This window comes from Helicoverpa zea, chromosome 31 (genome assembly GCF_022581195.2).
Source record: "Helicoverpa zea isolate HzStark_Cry1AcR chromosome 31, ilHelZeax1.1, whole genome shotgun sequence".
Taxonomy (NCBI): domain Eukaryota; kingdom Metazoa; phylum Arthropoda; class Insecta; order Lepidoptera; family Noctuidae; genus Helicoverpa; species Helicoverpa zea.
The window spans coordinates 12,868,178-12,880,376 of NC_061482.1; the positions used below are offsets into that span (position 1 = coordinate 12,868,178).

At 34.9% G+C, this 12,199-nt stretch overlaps 2 protein-coding genes across 2 annotated transcripts in view; one reads left to right on the plus strand and one right to left on the minus strand.

The window, feature by feature from the left end:
* Positions 1–12,199, minus strand: part of LOC124644860 (epidermal growth factor receptor) — a 114,962-nt gene that overhangs the window by 22,956 nt on the left and 79,807 nt on the right. The window lies entirely within an intron of this gene.
* LOC124644861 lies at positions 7,767–9,002 on the plus strand. Its single transcript, XM_047184484.1, has one exon. The coding sequence runs from the start codon at positions 7,767–7,769 to the stop codon at positions 9,000–9,002; it is 1,236 nt and encodes a 411-aa protein (XP_047040440.1).

Sequence of the window (12,199 nt, forward strand, 5' to 3'; positions counted from 1 at the left end):
AATGACAAGGGCAACAGACGCTGCCGCCACCTAGGGACATTAAAAATTATGTTTCTGATCATTAATACTAAACGTAGAAACTTAATAATTGCCGCCTATTATAAATGTTGTAATAAAAAACGCATTCTTGGATACCAGCCTGTATCCCACTGCGACGGGGTTGGAGATCCCAGTTTATGATGTACGATCTTAATTGTCTGACAAACGAAACTGAATCGTCTGACCCACACAATAAGATCTAACTCAAAAGCTACATGTTGACTTTGCACAAAATACGATGCGGTGTTAATAATAAAGAATAAGTTAGAGTTCTCAAAATGTAAAGAAATCAAAGGGCGAGGCATCTGCCACCCCCGACTGGTCGTCGTAATGGTATCAATAAGTTAGGCTGCGAGTTTATTTTATCGATATCAATCGATCATAACGTCGTGCGTTAACGATACCATCAGAATCGTTCCTTTTCATTCGAAAGTCGAGTGTTTATAATTACAAACTATAGAGTTTTGTGTTTTATATAAAAAGTTGATCTTTATCAGTGATTTGTTATTTGTGAGCGAACCACAAATTAAGGTACTTAATTATAAATCTATCTGGTGGACGCTTGCGGCGGTTCACACTCGTCTCAATGAGAAATCTTCGGAATTGTTCGAGAGGATGCAACGGAGCAGTCAATACGATGCAAAGGTGGATAGCACGGCCCGATAACCAGATAAACTTTCAAAAGAACTCGTGTAGTTTAAAATTAGTTATCTTTGGAATATACAAAGGCTAAAGAGCGATGCACAAAGCTATGCAAAGATCGTTCAGAATGCATTTGTACAGAAGATATGCATCAAGACGCTTGCATGTGTTCTCTGAGCAATTCTCATGGTAATGCGTGGCATCTGAGGCATGATCGCTCGGGTTTTGGGTTCCTGAAGCCTGTTCTCCTCACATCGCGGTACATAAAATACAACTAAATTACAATGTAAGCTTACAGTCACATGTCCTTTATTTGCTGCATTTATTCTAACCTTATTCATGACTACTGAATATTGTCAATACATAGATACCAGCATACATATTTGTAAGTAAATGATCTCTGCAGTTTGAAGTTTGAAAAAGGCTCTTAGTTACAACGCATACATTGTGTTTATAACTTGGAAATCAGAGGCAAACTGTTCACCAGTACGCAGATCGCGTGTCACTGATAAATACACTTCTGAAATTATAATCGTCCCGACAGATGCACTTTTGACATACAGACAGACAAAGGGCTCGTTCGCACGCTCGCCACAAAACCAAGTTTTTGTTCAAACCACCGAACGGAATCTAAACGCGAATCACATTGTGGGATCCTGCTTTCTTATTTCAAATTTTAGTTTTTTCCCCATTGGCTACTTGGAAATGTTGCCAGTGTCTTACACTTAATTTTCTGAGAGAACGATTAAATTAAAATGAGGTTTTTTGACAAATTGACTGGCGGTGAGAACAGTTTAGACTTAAGTCATTATTTATACCGTTATCGTACGTGATGTGGTTTAGATTGGTGACTTGTTTAGAAAAATTACGTATAGACAACCTACAGAAATAAAGTTTAACATATCTAATAGGAGATTGTTTGGTTTTGGATTTAAGGAATGCGTATCAATCCAATTTGCCTGCATTTTACATATTCCAGTATCTTATCGAATCAGCTCAGAAACATGCAGCTAGCCCATATTACTGAGTCAGTCTTAACACTCATATTTATGTTATGTAAACTTCTTAACGAGATTTTTAATGGCTAGCCCATTAGAGTTGTGTGCTCAGTATTATCCTCTTATCTCGAACGACTGAGTTCTGTAAGTAACTGATAGCAAATTGGGTTGTAATTTTTGATAACATGTACAAGATTTTATCTGTGTTCTCGGAAAAGCTATGGAATGTGTTTTTTATTTTTAAATGTTTTTATTTACAAATAACTTTTTACAATAACTTAATAATAAATATATATACAACATACAACTAACTTATTAACTATTAACTAACTTATTATTAACTATTTTAAATTAGCATGTACTGTGCACAACTTATAAACAGGGTGAAAATTGCTTTTATTTTTTTTTTGAATCATAATAGATCTCAAATGACAGTCTTGCAAAGCAGGACATTTCTAAAATCTGTTCAGAATACCAAACTTCTGTAAATGGACCTTAAGTAATCTTACAAAGCAAGACAAGAAAGTGCAAAGTGACATAACCAAGGCTAAATATTCGCTCCGACTGACGGATGGTCATAAATCTGGGACGTAAAAACGAGCGTTATGCCACACCACTCGACGACCAAAATGGACGATTAAAATCAAAAATAAAACTACAACACGGCATGCTTTTGTCTTACTCGTGTCTACAACAGGCTTTTATCTGTTGGACGCCGGTGTCCGTGCCTTATATTTGAAAAAAAAAAAGTTTGGAGGAGCGATGGCGCGCGCAGGTAACTCGGCCATTTTGCTTCGAGTTTTTATTGTTATTCTTTTTCAATAATCCGCATGTTTTATAGCTTGTTAGGTAGTTTGTTACGATTGGAGGTTACTAATTAAGTAACGGGAAACACCAGTAGCAGGAAATATCCATTATCGGATAGATGCTTGGGGTTCCGTGCTCCGGGGCACTACGGAATAGCTTTTACTCTCTATGGTACGTTTAAAAATAAATATTTAATCATGGAAAAAGTTTATTGCGTTAATTGTATTATTGGATTCAGGATAACCTTTTTTAACAGAGAAGGTTATTAGGCTTTAATATATTTATGCTAAAAGAGCGAATGAGGACGAAAATCCGCAAATACCTGAGAATTAAGTGACGAGAAATTAAATAGAATTTAGATCTTTGGCAACCTTAGGTGCCATTAGATACAAATTAAAGTAAGCAGATTTTAGACAAAAGCCGAGCATAAATTCTTTGGCCTGCAACTTTTTATTGGCGTTCTGAATAGATAGCTATTAAGCGACTATTCGTTAATTAATATGTTATGTTCGAAGGTGGCTTGATAAACGGCTGGATAAACGGTGGTGAAGGCTTGATAAACGGCTCCTCAGCATACTATTAGTGATAATAATCTAAGCTAATGATTAGGTACCAAAAATGCATCCTCGTAACAAACAGGAAACATAATATTTACCTACCGACATTTTTTATGTATTTAAAGTCGCAATGTAAAAAATCTCATTTATTTTATTATATGCGTAATGCTCAATTTCCTGTGATTATACACGATTATACCGTGATGAATAAATCGTTAATAGGTATATAGTGTTATTTATTGTGACACAATATTATATTTGTCATTATTCGATTTATCACAAAAAAAAACTTTTATACAATATTTTTCTACTTAGCAAGTCGTATGAAATGATATAAAACTATCCTGAAAACTTATTCAACGGAAACATAATATCTATAAAATTGTTGATGATCATTAATGTACCCTTTTATTCAGGCAAAATGTGCCTAAACACAAATCTTAATAATATAAAAGTAATTTTTAGATTAACCATATTTTTACGGCATTTTCCTACACGGAAAATTTCATAGCTGAACTTGAAAAGTCACATTTTGAAAACTGTTCAGTGTCTATTTCACAAAATTCGCCTAAGCTACTTACTTAGGTATATTACACCTTATTACTCGCCAGATATTTTCATACTTTGTTCTATTTTATTTGATCTAGAAGCCTCTATTAAAGCATTGTAAAGTCGACTCTAAATACACATAGATTGGGATCAAAATCCAATCTGCCAAGATATCTTCAGATTGGTCAATCTAATATTTTCTTTGAATGCGGATATTGGCTTGCGCTTGAGTGTACAGATGCTCGCAAACAATCATACATACAATTCTTCATTCACTTCCACGACTCCTTATAAGTACGATAGCAATGCAACAATAATATTCTTAACATTATTATTTTAATGATGAACTAGGAAGATTGATTTGTAGTAGAAATCTAGATCTTCTAGTTATTAAAAAATACAAAGGAGTTTACACAATTACTTATGATTTATGAGTGAAGTGGTGTCTGATAAAAATATTACAATACTGCTATCTTGGTTTCTTATAATGTGAAAATAAATGCAAATCAATACATTTGATAAAATGGCTCAATCAGAATCAATTCACTGTGATATTAAAACCAGACATTCGTAGACAATAGAAGGTTTAAACATTTTTTCAATGTTAGGAATCAAATGAGTTTAAAGGTAATGTCTTACTGTGGATATCAATAACCGATCTATAAAGTGTTTTTCGATTAGAGATTGTTGACATAATTGATATGAATTTAAAGTCAAAATTGAATCTGAAATCGCAAAACGACGGATAGTTATTGAAATGTGATTAAGGCTGCATGATGAATCTCAAGATTTTTTAGACTGCAGATAGGGTCAGCCTAAAGCCATGGACGAGGTCACGATAAAGAAGGAAATAATAGTTGATATGGAAACAAATAAAGACCATGATGATGATAGCCAAGTCTAGTCTTGATTAATAGCAAATTGATATGTGTATGTTTTATTTATTAATGTTAAAGCACAATCATGCAGCATTCCATACTTTGTAGAATCTAGGTAAAGTAAATTAATATGTTGCTGTAAACAAGATGCGGAAACATTACAGCCAAGCTTAGTTAAATGGAAATATAATTTAAACACTAGAGTTTGTAAGCGTTAGAGAATTCTACTCTTATATAAGCTACTACTCTACTACTCAAGTATTTCTATAACCTTTCTTTTCTTGGATTTGTTAACCAGAAGTATATTTTTGACACTAAGGGCTGACCACCGGTGATGTAAACTATCTGCAGTTATGACAAAAATTCTTGGATACGTTATAGAAATGACCATTAGTTTATTTCATGCCATGCTTACCTTCTTGCATAAAAGGATGGCGTTCCGTGGATGCTTGAAACAAAGTTTATATAAGTAAGTCAATGCGATGCAAAAATGGGGTTTTTATTTATTTCCCTTCTGCCTGTTTTATATTAAAAGTCAGAAAGCTCTAGAAAAGCTTGGCAATTAATCTTTATAAAAATAATTTATGGAAACAACCTTATTTTTTACTTACGGAGAGATGCACCATTTAACTATAACCAAACGATTTTCAGTTGTCAAATCGCCAATGACCAATGAGCGGCAAGTATACGGCTGATTATAGTTGGGTTATCGTTATAGTTAAATGGTATAACTCGCCGTTAGTTCCGCTCCGTGCAAAATATTAATAAATTGCATTTGAAAAGCAAGGGATCCTTAGATTAATTATTATGTCAAAAATCTACACAAATGCAAGATTTTAAAAACTGGCATAGAAACTTAGCAAAACAGGGAATCTATTAATACAAGGGGTCAAGACATGGGAAATTAAGTTAAAATTATGGTAGCTTGGATCGACTTACCATTTTCATTGCGGAAAAATCCAGTTTCATGCTCTGCTTGCGTAAAAGGAAAACCATGTTAGTAGGTATTGATTTAAATGGGCAAGTTACAAAGAACGATATAGGTGTAGTTAGTATTTGTTAGCTAGGATAGTTCAAGAAAAAACAAAATAGGCACATGACAACACTTAATAGCGCGTTCAAACTAGGGGATTTTGTTTAAAACCGAGCAGACAATCGGAATGCGCTCCAAATCACAATTTGGAGACCGAATTACTTGAATTCAGATTTTTTATTGACTCATTGAGTATCTTTCTAAAAAAAATCCTAAGGGTGCACAATTTATGGTAATATGTTTCGTTCGTGCATGGTGGTTAATGTCAAATTATTTTCACTGCTCGCTTCTCGCTCCCTTATATCGAGTAATCACTGTTAGTGCTGCCAAGGCCTAGTGTTGTGCAAGTATCGATAATTTCATGTCGATGTACGTTTTGCTCAATTTATTACTTTTACACTTTTTATGTTGTTAACTCAATTTGATTATTATTAGGTAGTGTTTCTGTTTAGTTATGATGTGACTTACCTTTTAGGTTATGAAAATACCGCAGTCCTTTAGCCGCGTGCGCAGAATATAAAAGCATTTGTTAGTTTGAGCATATCAATAGTTGTTATGAGCAAAAACAAGTAAAACACAATATATTCTTAGTTAATTAAAAATATATACAAATTATATCGATAAAATAAAGTATCAACCAGTCAGTCACCAAGGGACATCACTATCTTATGAAGAAATGAAAAGTACAATCAACATCATACATACTCGATTGCTTCAACATTTTTTATTAAAACGATTTAATAAAATTCTTGTACAATCTTGACTGTATAAAAATAAGAATTAAAATAGATAAATCACTTACAAAGCCTGGGAAGATTATGTTTACCGATTTCCCAACATACTGTCAGCCTAAGTTTTGAATAGTAGGAATTTTTGCTTTATACTTAGATTATTTGCTATACATAGTCGAACTTCAATAAAAAAAGTGTTCAAGTTTTCAATAACTTTAGTTGTTGACTGTACATGAATCAAGACTTTTGTCGGCATAAAATCGTTGCAGTAGGTAATATAATGTACCCCGGCGCCAAGCATCTATTCCGATACCTCGCATATATTATTAAGGCACTTTAAAACATCGATAATTTTGTTAACAACAAAACGATCACAAGGCCATCACTATTCAGTAGCGATTTTGTATCATATTTAAAAAAGAATTTAACTACATTGTAACATTATTTACAATAAGTAGAAAAAACTAATTATAAATGATGCAAATAAGACAAAGTCTATATGTTCGAGATAACCTTGTTTGAATTGTATCGTGTGACTTAATATACATATTTGCATAACTATTTGTGCACCTATAGCATATTAGTTAGAAACACGTAATGGTTATAGGGTTTACAAAAAATATTCATTTTAATTATTCCTCCTTACAAATAATACTAATAAAATATAATGTTCATTATCAAATGTATGTGGCTTCTGAAAAAGTAAGAAAACACACGACGCTTTGAGCGGCTACTCATACCAACACTCGACTTTATGATCTTAGATTCTAAAGTGTTCTAGCAACAGTTACTTCTGATTTAAAGCCAAAAATTATCCACTTCAGAAAATACAACAGGAGAATTCCATCGACAAACAGCCACGTAGGCACGTCTACCAATTACAAATACCCAACATTACAGGCATCCATAAAATAGACTAAGGCGTAATAAAGGTCTGCATGAGAAATGGTAGCAGGTACAGGTCTCCGGCGGCGGTTCGTGAAGACGTTTGCACGCCTCGTCACGAGCTCGCCCCGAGCCTCGCACTATGTCCTCCATCATCCTGATGTTACATACCAAATTAGGACTCTAAAGCAAAGGAGCACGACCCTACCTTAACAGAAGACACTGTAATTATGGCACATTTGATTGAATGACGCGCACTGAACGCCCTGCGACGTGCTCGTTAAGGCATCCAAAATGTGGTATTTCAGACTCGCATGACAACCTACCCAACTGACCTCGTGAACGTATACTTTAATCAATAAGAAGGTCCTCATTGTTTGAGATAATAAGATGACACTATGACAAGGATTGCATCATAATACATTCAACAAATCAATCTGATTTCTTATCAACAATCACGACGTTGCTCTTTCTTGCTACTTATTCAAATACTAACGTAATTTATTTAAGAGTTTCCAACGTTTGCATAATTTATAGAAGGTAACATTAACAAGGGCGATAAAACAAGACATGATAATAACATCTGTTGCGAGAATATTTAAAGGATGGAGGATACACCGAACGCACATACCACTCATACCACAAGAATGGTTCAGTTAACATTAGCTTCAATTTCTAAGCATCTAACACAAGATGTCGTAGATAAAGCATTTAAATTGCGAACGAATAGTGAGGACAATGTCCAAAGTGTGGAAATAACGAGAGCTGCCCCCGCAGGAGAAGGCTTGATCAGTGCTGTGTACAGAATCAAAGTGACTGGCAAGAACCATGAAGCCAAGTTTGTAGTAAAAGGCCTAATAAGTGATGCAACGTTGAGAAAATCGCTCAATTGTCAAGCACTTTTCGAAAGAGAAGCTTTATTTTTCACAACTCTTTTACCCATCTTGTGTGAGACCCAAATCGCCGCGGGGGCAAAAGAGAGGATTCAGAATTATCTACCAAAGTGCTTCGACTGTCACCTTGATGGTAATGATGATTATATTTTGATGGAAGACATGTCTGAGAGCCAATGTTCAGCTATATCTGTATTTCCAACTGTATACGAAAGAAACTTGACTCTCAAATCGCTGGCGCACTTCCACGCTGTGTCTATGGCCTTAAGGGTTAAAAAACCTGATACTTTTGCAAAATTCGCAAATGGATTAAATGAAGTTTATTACAATGAGAAGAATAGAGACTGGTATGCTAGCTATCTACAGGAAAGTATAAATATAGATAAAAAAGTTATCGCAGAGTTTGAAGATCCGGAAAGAATTTACTATAAGAAATTTAACGCAGTCGTTAATGATGATCTTTATGGGCAATTGATTCGTATCGTAAATAGTCGAGGCGATCACCCTGTATTTAATCATGGAGATGCTTGGTGTTCCAACTTCCTCTGCTGCAAAGATAAAGCTGTAGCTATTGACTTTCAAATATTAAGATGTGCCTCTCCTGCTACAGATTTGTCGTACTTCATAATGATGTGCAGCAGCCTGTGTCAAAGCAAGGAAGAATTTTGGGAGGCAGTTGAAGTTTACTATCTTTCTTTAGAGTATTATCTGGCTGACATGGGGGTGGATGCGAGCAAAGTATTTTCATTTCACATGTTAAAAGAGGAATTGAAGAAGTACGGTTCATACGGTTTGCTAGCTTCCGTAACATCGTTTCCCTTGTTGGCGAACGAACGTTGGGACACTCTACAATCCTTTGAAAAGAAGTACCCCGAGTGTGAGCGCATACCACTAGAGGAGCTATGGCCGTTGACTCCAATTAAACACGAGGAACACAAGATGCGGCTAGTGAATGCCGTCCGCGTGGCTGTAGACGTTGGCTTAATCTAAATTCAACTGAATTGAAGGGATATAATAAAAAGTTTATTATTCCAGTGTTTCTTGTCTATCACGTTCACATTTCCAACCGCCTCGCAAACTGATTTGTATAGAGATTGTACACAAAAACACCTGTATCTATATAGATAAGCCTTTAGATGAGTCGGCAATACATTGGAATGTTCGGATTCGTGACCGCTAGACAGCCGAAAACTAATTATCGCGCGATGTCGAAGTGCTCGGCCGCTCGGACGAGGCGCGTGTGTATCGAATAGACTCGCATACTACTTACATTTTAAACCGTCTTATTAACATTGGTGATTTTTGTACCGGTTCTGCCCTATTGATAGCACATAATGCTAAATCGAGAATTAATTTTGTTAGCTTCTTCTTTAATTAACGACTAACAAAGTGGTAAACCGAGCTCTTCAAGCTTAGTGTGCTGTAACGTAACGATCGACGAGAAGACTCGAGAAACGGCCGAATATCACATGCGAATCACATCGGATTCCTAAAACCGTGCAAATGCGAATAAAACTGAATAACTTGGTCGTTCATGCTGTTCTTGTATTTGTAGCAAATAGTCAGTCACTGTGAATGTAAATGCGATGAATTCGTTGTACTTTATACATATTAAAACTCAATACCCGTCTTTAAGAAAATTGCTTAAAACGCAAAGCGAAGTGGAATTTAAATATGCAAAGTTAATGTTTGTTCACATAGAAGGGTTTGTCTGATGTTGCTGAGCCTGACAGGTGATTGGCGCGCAATGTGTTTCAATCACGAGTTTGGTCCTCGATCTCATTTTAATCTTTTCACGTGTATGCTGTTGCGTAGTTCTAACAAACACCAATAAACATGTCTTGGTCGTGATTCATATGGGAAGGAAACATAACGATGTGTGGAGTCCGAAGGCCAAATAGTTTTAGCAATAGAATCTGTAGATATACAACTCAGCCGAAGCGTATCCTTTAGCCTTAAAGTCCATCGAGATATTATTACCAAGATTAATGGACGTGATAAATAGGTTTTACTAAATACTTTTTGTAGTAGACTTATTCACCTTACTGCGACTTTGATTTAAAATGGTATGACGTATTAATACTCTTATCTGATTGGTCAAATATACAATATGAACAATGTGCTATATATTATATGGGCGCTCCATTTTGGACAAATTACCAACAATATCAATAAAAGAAGACGTAGAAACAAGTAGCAATAAGGGCATAAAACTTTGGGTTAACCAACCTAATAATATCAGGGCAATGATGGAATCAAGAATACACCAGCGTAGGTCTTAGGAGCCATTCTACAAGAAAACTCCCTCTACCCAACGCTGCTTACATTTCCATATTTTTAATAACTATGCTATGTTTACCCCAATTCAACCGACCGGATGTGTAAAACTTAAACAACGAACCTCATTTTAATAGAACAAAACAAAGAAGGTCAAAGACATATTCTGCAATTTTACCCAAATGTTATTTTACTTGGAAACGAGTGTAATGAACCAACGAAAATGTAAATTTCTTTAAAACAATACAGGTTAAATGTTAGGTGTCACACGAAATAAACTAATGTCGCTTGTGTAGTCGGTTTTCAACGACTTCGATTTACAAACAGTATTTTTGTTTTTAAATTGGTAATTTTGAATTTGGTGGTTTGGTACAGTACCTGGTCCTATGATAGGTACCTCATAAATGGGATCGTTATTGATTGTAGAAGTAGGTTCTTTGTACTCTTTACTTACAATTTAAAACAAGAGGCTTATACTCTAAAATAAGCATTTTCTAACCGTAATCAGGATGTACAAGATCATGTAAAGCTGTCTATGTAGATCTTCAGATGAGAGAGAGAAATGTAAATCTTCAGATCAATTCTAAATAACTGTAGCAAATTGGGAATTTTAATGGTAGGCACAGCACGTAGTTTGTGCTGAGTTCAACGTAAAATCATAAGCACTTATTCAATAAACTCTTGTTTCAAACAGTGATTGGCAATTTCTTTTAATGCAATGCACAGAGGTAAACGCTGGCCATTAAATTTAACAACGCCTCGAATTAAAATAACAATTATCAATGCATGCAAATTGAAACGGGAACTGTAAAAGTGGTATCGATAATCAGATATAAGTGTACCCCACACTTTACGATCTTTATAAGATGAGAGACATCGGAATAAAATCACGTATGGTGCGCGGCAGCGGCGCCGAACCATGTAATTTCTCCAACACAAGTCACAGATTTACGCAAAACTATTCAACTTCAGCATACCAAAGCAAAAAACATGAGAATTATTCAAAACACGAAACTGGAAATAAAATGGCAATTATTAATAATTTTACATGCCCCATTAAGAGTGACCATGCGGCGACATCCCAAAGAGGGATAAATAAAAAACAAGAGTTCACATACGACGAGGCTTTTAAAATTGTCAGAGGGAACTTCTAAAAAGAGATAACGCTTTTAACATTAAAAAAAGTCGAGTCCATTTTGTAAACAGGTTGTAAACGATCTTGTATGCGGTGTTCAACCGAAAAATGGTAGGACATCTTAAATGTTTCACTAAAACGTCTCATATTTGAATTACGCGTGACCGCTTTGATGTGGTCGAGTTAAAAATACACAATTTATACGCTCTAAGTGTGCGAAGTGAAACAGGTATTTTGACGCATGTCCGGTGCTGAGGGACACTCGTATCACTTTTCTTAAAACGCCCATTAAGTTGCAGAAATAAAACATATACTTAACTTAACAATTAGCAATGCACTATAAATAACATGAAACGTCTTAGCATAATTTATTTGTTTATATTGCAATAAAAACTCTACCTACATTAGTATTTAATGTTATTCCATTGATTATTCATTGATACGGACACCTACACTAAGCCTAAACATGAATCATTTGTGACCTAAACGATATACCTAACTTGAGTATCTTCCAAAATATTAATAACTTAAAACGAACTTAGGGAAAATCGTAAATATATTAAAGTCTTATCTGATGACAAGGTAACAAAATATGGATTTTGATTTTGAATCACCTTACTTTATTATTTTCTAACTGCAATAAATAATATACAGAGGTATGTAAATTATCTTCAAATATTATAATAATCAAATGGAAGATCATTCTGCAAAGGCGAATACCAAAGCTTCTTGGTCCATTATTTATTAGAATAGTTCATAGGGAACCGTTCGCGGC